The following is a 23,513-nucleotide window of genomic DNA, read 5'->3' as shown; positions in this document are numbered from 1 at the left end:
TTCGTTTCACAATCTTCTTAAACCATTATTCATTTTGGAAACAAGTGTTCTCTAAACAGCATAAATTACTTCAGTTCTAAACCCAAAGATCAGCAGCGATAGATTTGTTTTTCTTTTTAAGTCTATGCATACCTAGGAACAAATAAGTCTTCAAAGCCTTTTAAAGATTTTTTAGAATACTGAATTCTAAGAAACACAAAAGTGTTGACTTCTTAATGTGCATTTACAATAGCATTTCCCATTTTGACTGAGTGAATAAACAGCAACACTATTTTCAATGATTCTTCAAAAGCAGTGTCATGGGGAGCTGATTTTTGCCTAAACTCCTTTGTACGGATATTAAACTTTATAATTTGTAAAACAAAAAGAGAACACAAAAAAGATAACAGATCTTGAGGCATTTCCAATGACGCGTTCAGATTTCATTTCTATGTTTTGGTAGCATCTATGTGTAAATTCTGTAAGGCAACTTACAGTTTGATAATAATCAATGCTTATTTGCAGGATGAAGACTTTGGAAGTCAAAAATAGGATAATTAGCATTGCTCCTCTTGAAGTGCTTTTTATATAAGGTAATAGAATTTGACATAGAACAAACCATTCTCTTATGCAAGTATTTTGTGCCTTAAATAAAAGGGGGATTATATCCATTTACACAGTCAAACACCTTTTTTAGAAGCCATCCAAATGATGAATGGGTTCCATTCAAGAACAATGTTTCATGTATCATTCTGATAACTTCTCAACTATTCTACTTCAGTTTGCCTGCAGAACCTTCTGGAGACAATCTGGTTCTTTCTACTTCATAATTCATGCAGTGCTTGCAGAATGTTTTTCAATTAATCAGAAACAAAAAATGTTAAGGAATACTTTTGGTGTACTGCACTATATAATGGACATGCAAATTATGAACCAGAAAGTGTTAATAAGAAAGATCACAAAGTGTCAGTTTACACTGAAATATTAGACACAGTATTGTGAATTCTCAGATTTCTATCATACAAATGAATTCCACTACACATTTTGAGATTTAAGTTTCAATTTATTGACCCAATCATCAAACTAAAGCATTAATTATAAAGACTGTGCTTTGATGCATTATTTTGTATTAATGATACGGATTCAGTAGCTAAACTGTACATTTCTGAGCAATCCAAACACTTTCAGGAACAACTTGCAAAGAGCAAGAAAAAAAAACCAGACTGAATCGTTCAAACTCCCCACAGTTAAGGAAAAAATAGTTGTGAATCAGAATTTATTTCTTGTTGGATTTAGGACCATAAATAATTTATGGAGTTTATATTAGTAATCAACATATCTCCAAACTGATTATGTAAATGGATGAAAATTCTTAATGGACCAAAGTGACATCCATTGGTAAAGAGTAGGAAACCTAGATCTGAAAGTGATCTCATGACTAATTTTACAGGACACAGTTATTTCTCGCAGTTCTTTTGAGATGTGCTTTTCACCTCCTAAGGAAAATAATCCGTTTAAGCTTAGTTTTGCTATCTCCAGCTGGAGCAAAATAGGTAACATAGGTCCCACTGGAATACATGGGCATCACATCACTTACAGCAGCTAAGTCCTGATGACTGCAGCATTATGTAATGAGGACAAATGAGAACAACTTTCTAGAAAAATAAGAAGCAGTTATGGAAATCGAGCACCAGAAGTAATCTAATTAAAAAAAAAAATTAAAAAATTAAAATATCAGTAAGTTTAAACTGGGTTTCTTCCTTGCAAAAACAGCTGAATAGTGTTGTAGGGGATCTCCCTCTTTACAGATAAGAGAATATAATGTGTCGCATCCATAAAAACTGCTCAGAAAATTTACAAAAGAATAAGCATTTACAAGGCAATTAAACAATAAAATAGAGGAATTAAAATGTCTAGAAAACCATCACACAGCATACTGAGACTAATAAATGAAACTGTCTTTATGTCATAAATAAAGAAGCTGACAACTTAGCCTTTCAAAAGGCCTTTTAGCATGTTGCTTGCACAAAGCCTACTAAAGAAATAAAGGTGTGCTGGGCGAAAGATTACCTAAGACACAAAACAGAGCGAGAACTGTATACACCACTGGGCATTTTTAACATCAAGAGTTTCAGTACATTCAAAAGTGGAATTATGTAAGAACAACCTGGTTCAGCACGTTCTTAAACTTGAGATTTCTGAAAAGTAGCCCAGTATTTTCTGACCAAATATCACTCTATAGTTTCATTGTTTTCATAGTCTTCTATTAAGACTCCATTACTGGATATTATTGGAGAGGATACTGACATAAACAGACCAGTCTGACCCAGGATGGCTACGCTGATGCAAGAACAGCATGCTGAACAAGAAGCATACACCATAATGCTATTTTATTTGCCATAAAATGGCAGCACAAACAAACCGCTCTGAGCTCAAAAATACTCTTTTCAAGGAAAGAATTAGAGTTCATCCTTTAGTCGTATGAAAAGCATTGCCTGTGAGCTACAAGGAAGATACACCTGATCTCTTTATGGATCAGAACTAATATTTATCTGTTTATCTTAAAAGGTTCAGGGGAATACTTCCTGATGGTTATATTTTCTGTATAGAACACTCACGGATACACATGACCTTTTGCTGCAATCTCCTGTGATGTGCACATCTGGCTCCAGACAACAACTCGTTCTCCTCTCCTAACGAACAGCAGCACCCCCTCATCTTCTCTGCGCTCACAGAAACGCGGGTACAGGTGCAGCTGGGCGCTATATCGTGCCTGGCTGCACTAGATAACCACCAACATGGGCTTGCTCGGGTGTCCCTGGTTTATCCACAATGGGCAGGGGTTACGTTCTGCTGGGATGGTTTGCTACCTACACTCACAGAGCTGAAAATAAAACTTTATTTACAAGCAGACCTACAGCTAGGAATCTCTGAGTGTACAGGCCACTGGAAGATGTGATTGGTGTCTCTCCCTTTTAGATTAAGAGATTTAATTGACCAATGTGCCTGTTGAGCATGTTAAGTAATGTCCTGTGTCTTGGGTATACACTATTGTACACTATTTGTCCACACAAATACAAAATGAAAACACAATACATGGCTAGTATTACCTCCAGTAAAGGTTATAAAAAAAGAGACAGATTCCATCTTTCCAGCTCTTGTATAGAAAGTACTAATGCCACAAACCACATTTCAGTCCACCATGCCTGTCATACCTCTGAAACAGAGCTTTGTTGTTCACACAAAAAGTACCTTGGATGTATGTATTTTGAACAAAATTTTGAATAAAGACCCCACTGAAATGGAAAGGTCAGGATCTTATTTCTCCTATTTTTAACTGTAATTGTAACTAAGTCTTAATGCATGAACATTCACTAAAAATAGAATGCGACATGTGAGATGTATTTAGAAAAAGTCCTTCCATGCTGATCATAATACATCTTTTTTCCACGTAACTCGTTTTTATATTGGAAACTCATTGCTGTAAAACAGAAACTGAGACCAAGAAAACTGTAAAAATGGGGGCAGATATGAGACATGAAAACAAGTATCTAGATTCATGTATGGACACGATTTAACAAGCCCCTGTGAGCTGCAGAAACAGCAAGTATCACCATTTCCTCAACTCTGTGCAAGGTTCTTAACTTTCCGCAAAACAGAGGAAAGCCAAGATGTATTGCAGATGTTTTGCAGGTGTGCACTCACATAAAGATCTTCCTTTACCATATGCTGATTTCTAGCTATCAGATCTCATAAGCAAGATAGATTTTTCTCATTTTCTTTTTAAATTGGCACATATATGTTTGATGTTTCTATAACTAATCTGGCTATTTTTAGTTCCGACAACCTTCCTCTATAACAATCACTGTGATTTGCTACCAAGGGACAAGGACTGACATTAAAGGATTATGGCACAATTCAGCACACTTATTCTCAAATCTTCCTTAGCATTCACCAATTAAATGAAAACAGAAACAATAAAACTGAATGTGTATTAAGGAAAATTTTAGAATACTATGACATTTTCAAGAATCGCCATAAGTGGTCATTTCCTGCTTAGCATAAAAAAATAGGCGTGGCACATAATTAAATACTAGCATCTTACCTGTTCTGTATTAAAGCAATGACTTGAGAATACGTCTTCCCAATAACACTTTCTCCATTGACTTTTATAATTCTGTCACCTGTAAAAGGGAAAGTTATACCTTAAATTAGTTTGTCTAGACATTTTTTTGACAGTTTTTATTTTGTACCTCTATACCTCACGATAATCAAGAAGACCAATATGTTAAATTCAAGGTTAGTCTTCTTTAAAAAATGAAAAAAAGAAGAAAATAAAAGATAAATACAACTACATGTAATTATAACCAGGGTGCCAAGTTTCTACTCTTTTCTCAGAACATTTTCAGATGTGGTATCTTATTCTAAATTTCCAAATGAATCACCTAGAAACTCATCCAAAGAAAACCACGAGCTGCTGTAAGCTATACCAGAGGCTCACTTAAGCACCCCGTCTTCAAAATGTAGCTTGTGATGTGTGGTCACATGTACTGACAACTCTGCCTAATTCTTAAGTGAATTACAAGCAGACATGTCATCCCAGCAGTTAACCTCAAAACAAAACCTTAACTCAGAACACTGCCGAGTGCAGCTGTACACGTCTCCTTTAATACCAAAATTTTGTGCCTTTTCTTTCTGAAAAACAAAGAACAAATATTTTGAAAGGCTCCAGTTTCCTCCTTCCTCAGAACAATCTGGGTTGTTTTCAAGGCACTACTGTCTCTTCAGTACATCTTGGACAGGATAACAAGTTATTTGTTATGCACATATCTTTAGAACTAACATCACTTTTACTAGATTTCTCCAAATAGTTTGTTGCACGTCCTCATTAAGAGCTTCATGTACTCTCATACATTAAGTGGCAAATATATCATGGAGAGCAATTTTCAACTTTTGATAAAAAACTCATCCTGTTACTTACTAAAAATGATATTTAAGTAACCTTTCTGTTCTTCTGATCAGAGATATCTTGAATCTACTAATGAGGAGAAAATGGCCTAAGGATTACAAGAAAGCTGCTGGAGAAAAGAACTGAAAGAAAGGACCCATGCACAGTGAGCCAAAGGGAATGTCTTTTTCAACACTGCTTTAGAAACCGAAAGCCCTTTTTGTGTTCCTGGTGTGATCAAATCAAAGCAAGGAAAAATCTGTTCACTCTGAAAACTCAGCCTGACTCAGTGACAGTAACGCTCTAAACACTCCTGCTCTGTGAGGGTCCCCTATACAGGCCCCAGAGATTTCCAGATTTACCAAACCACACGGATTTGCTGACTTGTTTTTAAGTTGGTTTGTACACAGACATCACGCAAATAAATTGGTGTGACATGTTCAACTTTATAAATTTTATATATGTCCTTTTATCAGTTGGTTACTGCCCTTTTGCTCACCTGAAAGAACTCCAAGTTTTGTCTCATGTTCCCTAAGCAATGAAAGAAAGGTTGGTGGCAACACTTAAGGGCTGCCAGCAATCCACATGACTGACAGGCATCTGTGACAGATGGCAAACCCTACCCCATTGTTGCATACACACAGATGCCTTAAGTAATTAGGCTGAGAAACTAGACTTTCATGAAAACAAAGTTACTTCAAAATGCTCGGTATTACATCAAAATTATTTTTTCCTGAAATTTTTGAAAGAATTAATGTGTAATTTGTGCCAAAATACTCTTAATCACAAGCTCTGAACCTTGTCCCACTATGTCGCATGGCGAGACTTCCTCAGAACACACCAGATCCTTCTCTGGAACTTATAACTGGCTTTTTTCTAGGCTGTTTCAAAACTTGCCCACAGATGTAGATCTTTAAAGATATTCTCATTACAGATTTTAGTGGGAATACTAAGCAAAGTAGGTCATATCATCTTATCTATTCTTGTGCAGTTTTAGTTTTTCAAAGAAACAGACCAGGTTACACACAGCAGTGTGACAAAGTTCTACTTGAAGCATCCAACTAATGACCCCACAAAAAACCTCTGGCGGGACACACTACAGAACTGGTGACATGAAGGAAAGGGGCACAAGCAAATCTGCAAAATACAACATTGCTCTGTTTCAGGTACATACAAAGGGGAAGGCCAGTGCCTGTAGCACAAAAAAGGATATAGCAGCATTGAAGTTTTATCCAATAGCTCTCTATCAATCTGATAGTTCATTAGATACCTTTGATCAAACTAGAAACTAATCTGAATGTACTTAAACCATCTCCCTTTCCACATTTTAGTTCATTATATTCTTTCACATACATAAATGGAAACATGAAGATCAAGATGTAGGAAATGCAGATCTGGTTTGGCTATCTCTGCATCAGTATTTCTAAAATACTTACGTTTGGAACTCACAGATATAGGTGTTTTTTTTTTTAATGAGATGCCTCAGAGGTTAAAAATGGGAAATATGATCTTTCTAACTCTAACAAAGATAATTTTACAGGAGAGTTCAAAAATACTCAGAATAAATAGTCTAACATTTAAGATATTGTAACCTACTCCTCAAATTTGCAAGAGTATTCCAAGCCTTCTGGTGAGTGGCAGCCAGGTAAGCTCCTGCAACAGAGCTCACTGATTCTGGGCAATGAAGCTTGTGTTGGGACTGCCAGTATCACAAAGGACCCTGCAGCAGTGAAATAACAACTGACAAACATAACTACCTAAACCCATATTAGATTTTCAAGTACTTTCTCTCCATTAGTGTGAACATGAAACAAAGTCAATTTAAAAAAAACCACACAGATGGAGTCTAGAAAATAAGAAATGTATGCAGTGTCTGTACCAGAGGTTCAGAAATCTACCTAACTGATCATTCACTGAGTGTTCTATAATATAATTTCAAGATAAAGATAGAGTAATATATTTCACCCTAAAGTTTTAAACAAGAAACAGCAGCATGACCTAATTAGATAGAACTGCTATCAGCAGTGTGTTTAAGAGGAATATTCTGGCAATTTTAAAATGTATTTTCTCATTTATTTTCTGCTCTTTATTCTGGGCTCCTAATAAATCTCTCCTCTGCCTAAAAATAAACTATTCTCTACAGATTTCATCTTTCAATTTGGCAAATCGTGAGCAGTGTAGAAATTAACATGGCTCCTCTGTACAACTTCAACATATGTTACACTTTATCAAGCCAAAACATTTCTTTATATAATAGCATTAAAATAACGCCAAAGTAGCCCTTCCCTGAATAACTACCCAGGGAGGAGTCAATAAAGAAGAATGCCTTATGCTGTATAAGTAGGATCTATTGCTGTTTTTAAATTGCTGATCAACCTAGAATCTTGGTATTTCTTCAGGAAAAAACATACAAAAATATTCTATTCCACCAAAATGCATACAGGTAACTGTTTTCAAAAGAAAATATCAATATCCCATTATCAACACAAACATCCTTTCACTGATGTTTTGACATATTTTCAAGAACAGAAACCTGTGTTTGTAGTAGTAACCATCACATTGTTTTATCACTTGTAAGACTTCTCATTCTAACATAGCTTTTTTTCCTTCGATACTTAAGTAAAGGCGTGGCAAAGTACCTGGCACTTCCCAAGACACGTTTTCTGCTCTCCAGTTTGATTAAATCAAATAACTTAACACAAATGGGTAAGAAGAGATAGACTTGGATTGTTCCCATCTAATGTAAAGGAGATGGAATAATTTAATTTAAAGGACAAAAACCTGAATGTTTTGAAGTTATCAGTTTGTCACAATGCAAAAGAAATAGGAGCTTATAGGTGTAATTTTCCTGCCTTTTCTCTCTCACCACACATTTTACCAGCCTAAAACTTTAATGCCTTCATGTATTTTATATAGCACTTCCTGAGAGAACATGACGGTACTTTGGAGGTGGAAAAACACTGGAGGACAATTTAAAAGAGAGGTTTCAAACTTCTGAAGGGAAGAACAAGCTTTAAATGGACGACAGAACTACATGACAAAGCTGAAATCATATATATTATACGCCATGTACACAAACATGCTATTGATAGAAGAACAGTACCTGTGCACAGTCCAGCTTCAAAAGCAGGTCCGCCCTCTTTAACTTGTTTAACGAATATGGTATCCATCGGCTCCAGTCTATTTCTTTGTTTTCCTGAGGAAGAAAGAATATTTCTTAAAAGCATTTAATTATACTACTTTACTATGTTTTCACTTTAAGAATTATTTTGACCCATAATCCTGCCATGTTCATCATGACATTACTCAAGTTCAATTTGCGGTGAGAGAAGGAAGAGACACTAGGAGCCCCAACAACACCATTTCATTTGGCTACACTAGAGATCTTTTAGGTGTCCAGGGAAAAAAAGAAAGGGAAGGATGGCAGGGAGAGAGATGTATCTCAAACATAAACTGGCAAATATGCCCAGCAAGTGGTATTTTTCAGGTTCATTTCATCATCCCATTGCTAACACCACTCTCATTCTGATGCCTATGCTATTCAGTAATTATCCCTTCCTCTTCTAGATTGCTATCTGGCCTAAGATATAAAGCCATACAAATCAAGGAAGAACTAGAGTGCAAACTGCAAAAGAATTTAGAAGAAAAAAAGAAAGATGACATTGATTTATAGTCCCCATGGAACCGTAACACTGATTTTCTAACAGTGTTTTCCAGATGCTCCAAGGTGAAGTCTGTTGTTTTCTTGAAGATACATCAACACCCAAAAAGCAACGTATAATTGGAAGTAAATTATTTCTGCACGTGCAGTACATATCCTTATTTACACAATATAGTAGTTAACAGTACTTAGAAACCGCAACACCTGTATCTTCTTGCCTTCTCAGTATACACTTAATTTCTATGCTTCCAGAAGCACAGGTAACTTGTACTTTTACATGCATGCCACCAAATTTAAGTAATGCTTAGTCAAAGTAGCCGCTGTTCACACATGTTGGGTGTGAAGAGTGTGCAGTTAAAAAAAAAAAAAACCTACAAAAAATCACCACAAAAAACCCAAACACCCACACGCAAACAAAACCACAAGACGAAAAAACTCCACAGTTGCACTCCAGGCTAAAATGCAGTGGTGCTGTCCTGAGCCACTTCTAGATGTAGCCGGAATAAGCCATTTTACAGCTCTTACACAGCTTCACTAGTATGATTTCTACACCAGTGACCTGAAACAAAAACAGCACCCAAAAGTAAAATTTGAAATTTTATTACCAGTCTACCAGAAGACTCTATTAAACTTAAATTGTTCCACAGTGTTATTGGTCTCTCCAGACACCGCTGTCCTACATAGTGCAAAACACGAGTGCTCACAGAACTGGCGGCAGAACCTCCAAGGTGGCAGCCAGAGAAGCTTCCAGGGTGCCGGTGCTGGCTTTAACAGCCCCAGTGCCTCCCAGATCTATCACCATTACCACTCCCGCACCACACTCTCAGCTGGGGAAATACCACCCCGCAGGGTGAGCCAGCCCCCAGCACTGACACAGACTGAAAATAAGCTCAGTTTGGGTTCCGGTTTACCAGGAACCGCTGACACAGCAGACCTGGTGGTATGAACTGATGAAGAAGCGAGGACAGCACAACAACATAAAGGAATTGCTTAAAACTGGCACTGCTGATAAAAGAAACCCTCCTTGAAAAGGGAGTATTAGTTTCAATCACTTCCCCAGTGACTAACCTTTGCCTTGGGCTCAAATGGCACTGCTTTTGGAAGTACTTGTGCTACAGCTTTAGATATCCCACCTGGCTGCATTTACTAAGCCACAGCATTATTTATTGAATACAAATAAGGTGCCTCCCTTACCCCTTCTTTGGTTCTGTTTCCATATGAGGAAAGTTCATTATCTGAAATATTTTAATAAATTGTACAAAACCAAACCTCCCTTTAATTCACTTTTTTCAAACACGAGTTTTAGCCTAATGCCTTCGTTCTGCAGATCCTCAGTGTCCTGCCATTTTACCACAAACAGTTGCACAAAATGGCTTACTCATACGGCTCTAAATGGCCTTCTCAAAACTCCAGATTGGTAGAGGAAAGTCAAAAAGTTGATGTGACAGAATCAGATAACTACTATATACAAAGCAACTGAATTATAGATCAAGAAACGCCAGCTGGCAGCTCAGTCCCCAAATACTTTAAAATTTGATTAGCAGGACACAGCTACAAGACACACAAAATGCTCTTTGTGAACCAAAGCTCATATCTGTCATTTTTAATCTGCTGATTTAAATAGACATTGAACACATGATGGGGCTTGTCCTTTAAGAGGCAGTAACGTTTCATCAAGTTTAGACAAATTCCAAGAATAATCCACCCAGATGCCATGAACAAAAGGTTGTTTCAACCACTTACAAGAGTAAAGTTAAACTACGACCTTTTATGGGACCATCAAACATGCTTCCCAGTGTTGCCACTTATCTTTTACTGAAAATATACAATCCAAAAAGTGACAAGAAAATAAAAAATAATGGAGCTCCCATGGGCACATTTAATTTGTAACACTATCTAACATTTACAACCCAACACCAAGCAGCTACCTCTGCTTCTTTCACAAAGTGCTCACCAAAAAACAACAATGGCCTACTGCTAGTTTGCTTAATGCTCAAATGCCACTTTATGCCTTGTCCACACCTGAACAAACAAAGCAAATGGTCAAGCAGGTACGGTTTCTCCCATTCAGCATCCAGCACAGAGTATCTTTAATACACTCACCACATTGGAATTAGAGAGGAAAACGGTACCAATGTATGGAGACCACAGACTGAAGGTTTCCCTGAACATCTGATTTCTGACCAACCTGTCGCTACACTGAGGTTCTTCAAAGCCATGGGCACTCAGTTCAGGTGTTCACAGCTATTTTGTGGACCAATTACACACTAAACTTGGTTCTTTGTCCTACATGAGGAAGATGGTGGCACTGAACAGGCATTCTTCCTAAAAAGGTGAACCACCACCCTAAAGATAAAGATCAATTTAGGATGAATGGTTTAAAATATTGTTTACATTTGCAGGTTCATTTTACATCTCAACAATATCCAAATACAAGTAAAGGTGAGAAGAAAAGCTAGGGCTCCCAAGTTTTGGCAGATGAATACATGCTTTTCATTTCTACTCAGTCTTTTACATACTTGGATACAATCCAAAACTACTTTCCATCAGTAACATATGAACGAACTTCCTTGAAAACATAGCCTCAAAGTGTATGTTTATATTTTGAGTTTGAAACTCAAGCAAAGCTAAACAATATCTTCTGACAGCAGGAGCTAATGATACTTTCTTAAGACCAACTGAGGGGGAATAAATCTCGTAGATGTGCACTTGATCATTACAGAATTAAATTTCAAGTAAAACTGATAATCTAGTAACTTACCTCATGTCTCAAAATTTAACCACCACTACACTTCAATTTAACTGAGCCTAAATCTCCCTTGGGTCCTGTCTACACCCAATCATCAGGCAAAGTAAGATGTTGTCTAAAATGTGAGCCTCAACTTTCCTCCTTTCAAGGTCCACCATCTAGAGTAGGTTATCACAGTGGAATTTTACACTGAATTCTCCAGCTCTGCACTACATAGTGTCAGACTGGATTAACAATTTTCCTTTCTAATATTGAAAAGCCTCATTTTTCGGAGCATGCCATCAATCCCTTACAAGGCCAAAGAACAGCAAAGAACAGTAAAGCAGCTCACATTACTATCCTGTCAGACATGTAGCCTTATTGTACCCTTGCCAGACACAAGTATTAATACAAATTGGAAGAGGAGTGGCTGGAGAGCAGCCCTACAAGAAAGGATCTGAGGGGCGCTGGTTAACAGCAGCTCAACACAAGTCAGCAGCGTGTGCAGCCAGGGAGCAAACCACATCCCGCGGTACACCAGACACAGCATCAGCCCCCGGTCAAATGAGGTGATTATCCCACTGCATTTAGCATTGGTACAGCCTCACCTCGAGCATTGTGTGCAGTTCAGGGCTCCACAATTTAAAAAGGAGGCATCCAGAGGAGGGCAACAAAGCTGGTGACAGGGCTGGAAGGAATGTCCTGTGCGGAGTGGCTGAGGTCTCTAGGTCTGTCCAGTTTGGAGAGATGGAGGCTGAGGGGTGAACTTTGCTCTCTACAGCTTCCTGAGGAGAGGAAGAGGGGAGGGAGATGCCGAGCTCTTCTCCCTGGGATCCAGTGACAGGACACGTAGGAATGGTTCAAAGGTGCGCCAGGGGAGGTTCAGATTGGACATCAGGAAGCATTTATTTACCGAGAGAGTGTTCAAACACTAGAACGGGCTCCCTAGAGAGGCGGCCCATGCCCCATGCTTGTCAGTGTGTAAGAGGCATTTGGACAAAGCCCTCAACAACAGGGTCTAACTTTTGGTCAGCCCTGAATCGGTTAGACAGTTGGACAAGACAATCTTTGTAGGTCCCTACCAGCTGAAATAATCTATTCCATTTGCCGGTGCTTTTCCAGTGCTCATTACTGCATACTATGTTGCCTCCTCCCTCCTTCTCCACACTTCTGTACACAACTTTTAATTGAGCATTAGATGTTGCAGCCTACCAGCAAACGAGACAATTTCTCCCAGATCTTCAACTGCAAGTAAAGAACAAGACATCGCACACACAGAAAAAAATAAGTGAAAGTGTGAGCTGCCAGGAACACACCTGCATGTGCAAGAAGAAGCGCAGATGAAAAGCACATATATACTTCATTACTCCACAAGCGTAGCTATAAACAGAGGCAAAGTCATATGTAAGGGTAATAAAAGACACAGAAGCATATAAAGTTGCTAAGTACACAAGTTAGCTGACCAGAAACTGCAAAACAGTCCATAAAGTTGTTCTTTCCTTTACCAGACTTGTAAGCACACAAAAATCTCCATCATGAGTAAATATTCACCAGTCAGGATGAATTAAACTCAAGTTATTGCCCAGGCAGTAATGTAGTTTTACTGACAGAGCTACTAAAATATGCCTTGCAGTGCAACCACTCCCTGAAGTGATGCTATTCAAATGAGAACGTAACTTTAGAGATGCCAAACTAATGTCTGAACTTTTACTTCAGAGATTCAGCATCAGCAGATATAAGGAAATAAAAATGAATCACCAAGTATATACAAGGCTGAAGGCAAAAATTCATTGGCTTAAACAAGGATACTGAGGAATAATGAGAGCCTTTATAATTAGGTCCTTCATTTAAACCACCAAAATTAAGTAGTCTGAAGAAGCATAAACAACTGAAATTAGATGCAAGACAAAACCAGAAAAGCAGTTTATTGCAACAAGATTTTTCCTAGTCAACAGATATATTTTTAAGAATTGTATGCAAATCTTCTAATTAGCCAGCAATTTCCAACCAAAAAATACTAATAGCTATCTTCAATAACCAATTAGGTCAAAGTAGAATCTACAGAATTAAGAGAGTACTATCTTCTTTCAACTGTTGTTCAAATTAATGTCAAATAAAATTCATAATTCGTAAATTCTTCATAATACATGTATTTATCATCATTTATTATAATCTTTATACTACCTGCAGCTACAAGTCCAACACCACCATCAGAGCCTGGCAGAGCAAGCAAGCTTCCCATGGTGAAGTTACAAGGAAGCTTTTCCTGACAGACATTTGAGATGCCAGAAGTTGCGGAGGGGAATACGTTGCACCAGCATCTGATTTGCAAAGTAATAAAATTCTGATGTTGCTCTTTCTCCTTGATAAGAGGGAATAAAAAATGGTACTTTTAAACACACCAGTAGAATTAAGAGTTGTTACAATTTATAATTGACTTACACTTGGGTGGGTCACATACAGCAAAACTTCTAACTCCTGTAAACTTGACACAGAAATTAATTTTAGCCGGGTGCCAATTATAGCTTGATCCCCTAAAATTCTAGTTTGGGATAGAGCTGCTACAAGGAACATAACTAGTATTATATGAAATGCAGTAACCGTGAGTTAGTTTCTAAGCTACTCTTTACAGACAGGACAGTATTGCTATACTGCTCTGATTTATCTGGAAAACAAAATGACACAGCAGAAGTTATACTTTGACACCTACAATACACTACCAGATAGCAACAAGCACATCACTTCTCTATAGTCATTAACCTTTTTATATAAAACACCGTCAGATACAAACATCTGACTACACAAAGGAAACCTTTCTGATAAAGAACCTTTACATTTTGAAGAAGGAGGGGGAAAAACACACACACACACAAATCCAAAACAAACATACATACACACACACACAAAACAAAACAACAAAAACCCCAACACAAACCAGCCTAACATACCAAAGCACTCCTGACGACACACACTTTTCCTTTCTTTTTGACCTGCAGAGCACAAGCCTGCAAGTGTTTCGGGACACAAATTACAATGCATACTTTCTGACAAAGTCTCTCCTAAGAGTCTGCTGCTTAAAAACATGTAATTTCTCCACTTCCTAGAGGGGAAAAAAAAAATAAAATCCTCTGTTCAGGGCAGCTGAACCATGCTTAGAAATCCTCATAACATACAAACCGAACAAAGGCTACAGAGTTCCATTAACCTCACACAAAATATTTTCACTCTTGGCTCAATGCTCAGCAGGCAGCAAGGGTCATTTTTGTACTAAAGAATCACCAGCCTTGTGAAATTAAACTTCTCAAATTAAGACAGGCTCTTCTGTACATCTTTCTCTGATTCAAGAGGGAGGAACGTTATTCTTGAACACGAAGATCTACGAGTGTGCTTTTGGATATTCAAGGCATTTGCACTCTGTTGGTTTAACAATGCCAAGTGGCAGTGATTCCTGGGATGCCTTTCAGGCAAAGGGAGAAGAAATCTCGACAGCTTCAGTGGGACAAATGCTTCTAAACGACTGCTGAATCAAAAACCTGCTAACCATCTCCCAAGCTACTCAAAAACAGATTGCTGAAAGTACAGCAGAACTTACATTGACTAACAGAGATTTAATTTAATATAAATCACAAAACTGTCAGGATTACATTTAACTGAGAGAGTCCAACTAAAGACCATTCTGGATTTTATAATCTGCAAACTGAATTTCATACATAGTAAGCATTTGTCCACTGGCAATCCATTGCAGAAAAGGAGCCCAAAGGTCCCAGCCCAGCCCCAGCAGAGCTTATTTCACCCACTGTTAAGCACAAGTTAACTAAAAGACACTAAGCAATATACAGTGCCAAGGACGAACCTCTAAAAAGAGGATGATAACAAGTAAAATAGCATTGTTGAGTCACGTAGCAGAGAAACACCTGGCATTGTGATACAGAAAAATACATTCTGTTATTACTCAAATCACCTCTGGCATTTTGATTAGGCAACTCCAAGATGGTATTTCTTCTTCACTTACTCTTTTCTTAAACCATTTGACTAATACAGCCTCAACTCTGTCGGGGGCCGGGGAGGGGGAGGAGGAGAGAAAAATAATCTGGCATTGTTGTGGAAAACATATAACACAGTTTTGACTTAAATATGAACTCCCCAAAACTTCTGTGTTTTCCAGTTTCATTATTTGCCAATATTATGACTGTTTTATTCATTTCCCTCAAATCTAAAATGAAACCTTTTCAAGACTAAAATTTAACCTATGATTAAACAGTCCAGCGGATTTACTTTAATTCTTAGATAAGCATAAAGCCATACAATTTGTATTGATTGTAGCAAACCTACAGACTCTTCCCTAAATCACACTTGCTATGCTAAAGCATTAGTGTTATATACTTCATTCCTCTATTACACCTTATCATGCCAGCAATCTATGACCTTTACAAACATTTGCTTTCACATTCATTCTCTTGTTCCTTATCTGCCTTGTTCCCATCATCACAGGTACAATTAGTTTATTTCATAACAGACCTAGCTGATAGATGATGATGGTGGGGCATTAAATTAAATCCTGGGAGAACACAAAACCACATCACAGAAATCAACAGTCTGTTTAAAGAAAAAAAATAAAAAAAAAAAAAAATCGAGGCATTATATAAGCAGCAACAAGGAATAAATAGCTTTTCCTGCATTTTTTCTACCCTTCCCCCAAAGGTTCTACACATCAAATCAGACTTGAGCAGTTGGAGGAGCTCAGGTAATTGAAACTATTTAGATTTGACAACTGAAGGGTAGAAACTTTAATCCATTGTTAGGTACATTAAAAAAATAGGCTGGTGATCACAATTTAACTATCTAGAAATCTCAGTGCAACAGATATCTGAAGTCTCATTAGAAAGTGCACACTCAGTCTCTACAGAAAAGGACAAACGGCAATGTAGCTAACTTACCTTTCATTTTTATGAGAAGATAAGCTGCTAGTTTCTATAGATACTTCTATATAGAAATAGGAGACAAAGCAGGAAAAGCAAGAACATCATACTAGAAAACTATGAGACAGAATTATAATGATACTAGATTTCCAGGCACTGTATTGAACATAAAATTGCTTAGTTCTCATACGAAAGAGATTCCTTTCAGACTACTTCTATGTGCTTATCATTTTTCATTTTAATATCGATCCACAAGCTCAGTATTTCTGAAGGAAAACATGTTTTACAACAAGATACAAGAAATTACCAACCCATTTAACACATACTAAAATTTTTTGCCAACTAGAGCTTCAAGGAGTCTTGGTAGGACAACAACATATTCACCATATTAAAAGCACAATGAAAGGACATGGATACAGCATGGTAACAGAGATCGTTTTTCCAGCACCACTTAACACGTCTTGATAGTCCAAGTTTTTAGCATAAAGTATTCCTATTTTTAATAGGTATAGGTATTTTTCAGCTTGTCCACAATACTCTTCTGGGACACTTCTGCCTGTGAGCTACCTCTTAAATAAAATTTTGAAATAGGGCAACTCCAGAAACAGGAAGAATACTAATGTATACCATTCTTTAAACACATTAAATACTCCAAGTTAATATAGGTTGGTCAGTGTAACGGATATACTCAAGAAAACAGCAGAAGCTGACAAGTTTCCAGTCATTGACCAAGGAATCCAACAAGGAAGATGTGCATCTTCTGATAAAGTGCAGCTGTTAGAAGAGCATTTTAATAGCTTAGCCTAAGGTATCTTTATCTTGAGCAGTAAAAGTAGGAAAGAACAGAAATCTTTCAAATAATAACTACAAAATATGTAGGGTAAATCTGCTGAGATGTCCCTCCAGGGCCAGGACCTGCACATGTGAGGCTTGCACTAGTGGCCTGAAGAAAGCCTCACCTACTTCTTTCTAACCAGGCAGTCTGCAGCAGACACCCACCAAAACCCACAAATCCTGACCATCGGCTCCAAACTGGCTCCCAATCCATCCCAAGCCAGAGCTTCATACATCCCTGCTGCTCTCTTACAGCAACTCGACCGCTGCGCTCTCCCAGCCTGTCCTCCCCAAAGTGCCTGCACCCACCCCCTGCAGCACTCTGGCCCCACCACATCTCTGTGACCCACAACCAGACTGCACCCTTGCAACCACACGCACACCTCCAGTGCCTGCTGCTTGCTCGCCATGCTGCATGTGTGAGTGCACAGGGGCTTCCAAGAGGCCCTCAAAAAAGGCATGAGAGCTCTCATCATACTGTCATGTAGGCATTCCCTCACTATATGCACTTGAGGTGGTTCCCTTTTGCCCCAGGTATCTCCTAACCCCTTTGCTTCACAACCCAATCTACCTTTTCCTCACTTGCTTCTTGGCCATCATCTCTCTCCTCTACCATTCTTAGCTTAGAGCTCTCCTGGACAAATTTGCATTACCTTTTATTCTAAATGCTTTGAAATTTTACTGCTTACCAAAGCAAGTTTAATGCAAGCCAGGAGCATGATAGAAATATATACTAAAAGAAGTTGCACTACAATTCTATAACAGAACATAAAACCATATAAAAATATTTCTTTCACTGTTAGAATACATCAAAACTAGTACATGCTTTTATCTTCTGCCCTCTAGACTTAATTAGGTACTTAGCTCCTTTGAAAAAAATATTCAAGCACTTTCAATAAAAGGCAGTAGTAATAGAGATGCTTTTCTCTACCATCATCTACTCAAATCTGTAAATGCTCAACCTGACAAAAACCTCAATTTTAACGGTAAGTTTAACCTGTGAAAAGGGCAAAGCAGAAAGTGCAGGGAATTAGAAATCTTCACTCAAAATCAATTAAAAAGAAAGACAATTTTGCACTGGCACACACTGCTTCACAAAAATGAAAAGCTTGAATCCCCTCTGCTTAGTCTTTGAGAGAGGAAAGCTCAAGTGAATTAAGTGAATCATCATCTACAGACTTCAAAAGAAAAATGTTGATCATTAAGATATTTTCAATGTTAATTAAGACAGAGCTTCAGAGAGGCAAGTTTTCCAAGCAAGTCTGAAGGGACAGACAGGACACTTGCCACTAGATGGCTCCTCTGCCCGACCCACCAGCACCTCGCCCTGTCCGCAACATCCTCGGGCTCCTGAGGGACAGAGGCACCCCCCAGCCCGCAGCCACACGCAGCTGCTGGCCTCAGCTTAACTTTCCAAAGTTAATTACTTTAAGAATCCTTGTGATAACCCTTGACAGAACTTCCAGCATATCTGCTTTTGCTAAATTAACATGATGTTTGTGAACATGAAAAGTGAAATATAATTTTTCCCCTCACAAGTCACCTATTCACCTCATTTGGAAACAGAAACAACTTGTAGCAATGAAATAAGAAACCTTTTCATCTCCCCCCTCACCTCCCAGGATCACACTCAATACTGGTGAAAAATGTCATGCACACTTTGTCCCATTTTGTTATTGTTGAAGATATAATACAAGAACCTGGCTGACACCTACATCCTCCACCTCACAGCCATCAGTACTTCTCTTTCCAGAAGGAACACAAGTCCAACCTTCCCTCCTGCTAATGAGAATATCGTTATCTTTCCAGAGCACTTTGTGCCCTTTGATCTGTACTTCAAGGCATACAATCTACTACGTTGCTATAAATAAGCAATAGTTGAGCTATGATTCATAGTTCAAGTAGCTACACAAAGAATTCCAGAAAGTAATCTTGTTCCCACCTGCACAGGTCTCAGTGAACCACATACATGTTCATTTATTGCTGTTCCTCTACTGAAAAACAGACCTCAGATACCATTTTAGATAAACAGCCCCGTGCCTGTATCTCTAGCTGATCCAGTTCTCCCTTTGAGAAGAACACTGCAGAACTGCTTTCTCTAGACCTCAAGTGGTACCTTCCATACAGGTTTGGCACGGTAGATTGACTCCTTTCCCTTCCTAAAGGAATTTGCCTGTTCTCTTTGTATGCCAGAACAGATAAAGGAGGTTGCAAGTTAGGGGGGAGGTGGATGGGAGGTGACAAGGAATAGGAAGATGTTGATTTTTCACTGTTTAACAAGCAGGTGACAACAGGTGAGTAAGACTAGGAGGATGAAATGGATGAATTCATCTGCTTCCAAGAGAAAAAGAAAGTTCAAGTAAATTCGTATTTCCCAGAATGTTTCCAATATCACAGTTACACAAAAAAAAAAAAAAAAAAGGAAACAAAAGTTCAGACATGTTCTCTGTCTTACTACTAAATAAGGCTTTAATAAGTACATTGAAACCAGGTACAACTTTCTGCTACGATGTACAGCGAATTGTAACCCACCAGTAAAAGCAGCATTCACCCTACATTGCAAAGGCACCTGCCTCCTGACAGGCCTGTCCTGCTGCACTGCACTGCCAGATGCAGCACAGAGTACCAAAGAGAATCTTAAATTAAGTGGGAATAAGATGTAGCACCAATTAATAAAAATAAGTTAACGGGTACATTAAGAAAGAGAGCAGACACGGGCAATGTGAGAGGGAGAAAGCTATGATAACAGAGAGGAACTGACAGGCATAACCTAGAAATAAGTGATTTATTCAAGTGATTCTCAAGTGTGGGAATTTTATTCAAACACCTTATCTGACATCGCTGAAACATGTTTCATGGATCTCTTAAAATGTAAACGAAAGTATGAAAAGTAGTCAAAAGTTAGATCAGTACTATTAATTACTAAAAAGAGTATAAATAAACTAATAGGAATAACCTTTCTGATCTTTTTAAAGTGGCTGTATACCACTTTTGTGGATAATCTTTGTCACCACTACCAACACTAGGTTTATATATTTATATGTTACTTTTACTAGAGTAGGCTGCAACAAAATTTGAAGTTAATACTGGCTGCTCTTAGAGACATTGTACAGCACTTTTTTTTAAATGCATGTACATAAATATATCCATGAGACTCAAACCATTTATGGTAGTACTTTGCACAGATAACTGTGGGTCTTATATGCAGATCAAATCAAGAGAGTGTGATACTCTGTCACTTCGAAGGTAACACAGCTGGTTTCTTGTTGTCTTGTCATGTACCTAACACGATGATATATACAGCACAGAAGTGATCCAGCATGTGTTTTAACTAACTTAGTAGCCATGCAAACACCTGCACTAAGTAAGTGAAATTAAAAGACACATATTTTCTTTATTTTGCTCCAATGCCATGAAATTCAGTGAGCTTGATGGTCACACTGAAGTGATTTTACATTTCAAACTCCTGCGTAGCTATTAAAGCGTGTTACACAGCTGAAGAGAAATATTCAACATATTGGATCTCTGAAAGAATAAAGACATACCTTGTCTATTCCCATTCTCTTCATCCTAAGGAAAAAGAAAGAATGCATATTAAAAATTCAATACATTTTTAAAAAAATGCATAGGCATCTACAAGCTACAAGGACTTGAAGTGAACTTGCAAGATTTAGAGTCTGCATTCTAATATCTCATACTTTCACAAATATTCAACTTTACAGAATTCAGGCTTTCATTCTGATAATGTAGTGTAATACCTGTTTTAAAAAAAAACCAAACACAACTAAGCACAGTTCTGTGAAACATCCCCACAGAAACAACATGAACAGCATTTTCTGAAAATAAATGAGCCAAAACTGCCAAAACACTGCCACAGAGCTTAATACTGCACTGGGTGTTGTTGCAAACATGTTTGCACGCTGAAAGTCAGGCAGGAGAGGTTGTACTTCAGTCACCTAAGGACTCAAAGCTGAATAATATGCGAGAGATAGAAAATATTTTGTAAGCAAGCTATGAATATGCTTCCTAAAATCTGAAATGTCAAGTTTGTTTTGCCTTCAGTACTACTGCCTAGAGAAGAATATCTACCCCAAACAGCATTCTGTAACAATCTCAAAGATGCTCCTTGTGCTCATTGTGCTATATATACACATGAAACTACCAGGTAGCACTGACAGTCTTTAAAAAAAAAAAAAAAGAAATTATTACTTAAGGTACTTCCTTGTCAATATTTTAATATGAATGAAAGGCTTTTGAAAGATCACAGCTAATCTCTTCTGCAAAATTCTACCATTTGAAAAGCACAATTGTTTGAATATGGAAATGCGTGCTTTCTTTCTGAACTGCAACTTTACAGAGTAATAAGCTCCCAACCTAATTACAATTTCTGAGTCTGTATGTCCTATTTGGGAAGTATTTCTAACAATTCACCTCAGCTAATCAAAACAACTTCATCCAGATGGAAAGGAGGAGCAAGGACATAACAGAAATAACTTTCACGTGTATAGTCCCTCCTACTTTTAAGCAGATTAATTCAAAATTTCTAGGTCTTTTGTATTTAAAGACAAATCACTATGTTTTTCATACTAAATATTTTCAAAGCAATTGCACGCTTATCTGAGCAAACTATTCAAGACAAGAAGTCTTGAAGAAAGAGAGGGAGTAAGACCAAAAAAACAAACATGCATCAAAAGAAACACCCCAAAACAAACCAAAAACCCAAACAAACAAAAAAACCACCATCCCCCACACACAGAAGAACCGCCCCCCCAAACACCAAGTTAACAGAGATCTGGAACTCATTCTACTTTTATAAAGCCATGATAATTACCATTACCACCCAAACTCTGAGAGCAGCAAACAGTATATCCGTAACCTGGATGGCCCTGTCTGCTCTGTACTTCAGCAAAAATACCACACTAGTAGACAAGTACTGTCAGAATTTGTCATTATATGTCCTGAATTCCTGTAACAGCCAGTTGGTTTTGAACTATGATCACCCAAAAGAACAGCAGTGAAGAATTAGACAAGGCTAACATCTGCATGTCTCTATTCGCCATCCAATCTATCAATTGAAAAACCATCTTTAGGACTTTGAATATTAGAGCTCATAGACTGGAAAATGTGGGTCCCATGTAGGGCAGGGTACCTGGTTTGAGGCTGTAAAACAAAGAAATTATGGAAGTGAAAAGTTAACTAATACAGAATTGCCATCTTTTATGAAACACTGCAGTGAGTTCGTCAGTTTGTCACTGAGTATGCAGAGCTCTGTTATAAAAAGACAGCTGCAAAATATTAGTTTTTCATGGTACCAAGCCAAAGAGCTCACCCCTTGAAAAACAGAACGCTTTATAACGCAAATTTTTTTGAATTAGCTTTCCCTCCTACATTTACCTCTTACACACTGCAAGATGTTATTGTCTGTTGCTGCCATAACTACAGGTAAGATTTTCTTTTATCACTTACTTGCTTCGCGGACTGACAGAACTTGGAGAATGAACTTCACATGCAAACAGAAGCATGTTGCTAACTAACAAGTCCTAATAAACATCTTTTGTTAAAAGCATAATTTCGCATAGGGTTTTTGCAATGCTAGCTTAAGGAATCTTCCACACACTCGCTATTCACTTTAAGTGAAAAGAAGCTTGGGAAGCAAAGAGGATACACAATGGGTTATTCCTGAATGTGCAGCTACTCCTAGTTTGGTGTGTGGCCCCAAACAAGCGCAGCCAAGTACTTCTGCCAAAATGAGATGTGTTCAACTGCAATCTCAGGTTCACAAGATCATCTTTCACACTGTCCTTCACACAGGGCTGTCCCTCCCAACAGACCTACCAAATAACACTTTCTTCCATAACCTTTCCCCATCATAATGTTTATAAATTAGTTAATTCATAACAATTACAATGAGAAAGAGTCCCTCGATTTGTAGTTAATTAGCTGTTTTGTGCAGGAACCATGTAAAGATACTAGAACTTAGCACAATATCATGAATTTGACCTATACCTGAAGTACTATTTACACGCTGAATGTTATATAAATATAAAAATATATAATATATAAATACATTAAATATCATGTACTACTGTCTCTGCAAAATATGCAGACACTTACCTGAATTAATTACAATCAAACATGTTCAAACATTTAAAGGACAGCAAGAAAGGCCTATTTTCCAGTCAGATGTAAATGGAGAAAACAAAGCTTTATGGATGCCATTCATGTGCAGTTGTGCAGGTAACTGTCACCTTGTCACGAGGGTATCAAGTTTTACTCTTGCAACTCACCCTGCTCATTCAGATGTTGCACAAGCACGATCCACATCTAAGGCAGGTGAACCACTGTGCCAGCTGGAGCACTGGTTGGGCTTATCTGACCAGGAATTGTAATTTCACACTGATGACAGTGGAAGTCTATAAAAGGCAGACCGTCACCTTTGTACAG

At 37.9% G+C, this 23,513-nt stretch overlaps 1 protein-coding gene across 6 annotated transcripts in view; it reads right to left on the bottom strand.

The window, feature by feature from the left end:
• The window catches only part of ARHGAP21 (Rho GTPase activating protein 21), a 115,423-nt gene that overhangs the window by 40,263 nt on the left and 51,647 nt on the right, over positions 1–23,513 (bottom strand). For 5 of the 6 annotated variants that reach the window (XM_065050759.1, XM_065050761.1, XM_065050757.1 and 2 more), the window contains 3 exons: positions 20,615–20,639; positions 8,031–8,123; positions 4,085–4,163 (listed from right to left, as the gene is read on the bottom strand). In XM_065050759.1, the coding sequence (XP_064906831.1) occupies positions 4,085–4,163; positions 8,031–8,123; positions 20,615–20,639 (197 nt within the window). The remainder of the gene's footprint in view (positions 1–4,084; positions 4,164–8,030; positions 8,124–20,614; positions 20,640–23,513) is intronic. The other variant, XM_065050763.1, reaches the window with a different exon arrangement.

This window comes from Columba livia, chromosome 2 (genome assembly GCF_036013475.1).
Source record: "Columba livia isolate bColLiv1 breed racing homer chromosome 2, bColLiv1.pat.W.v2, whole genome shotgun sequence".
NCBI lineage: Eukaryota > Metazoa > Chordata > Aves > Columbiformes > Columbidae > Columba > Columba livia.
This window is presented reverse-complemented; position numbering and strand designations above follow the sequence as displayed.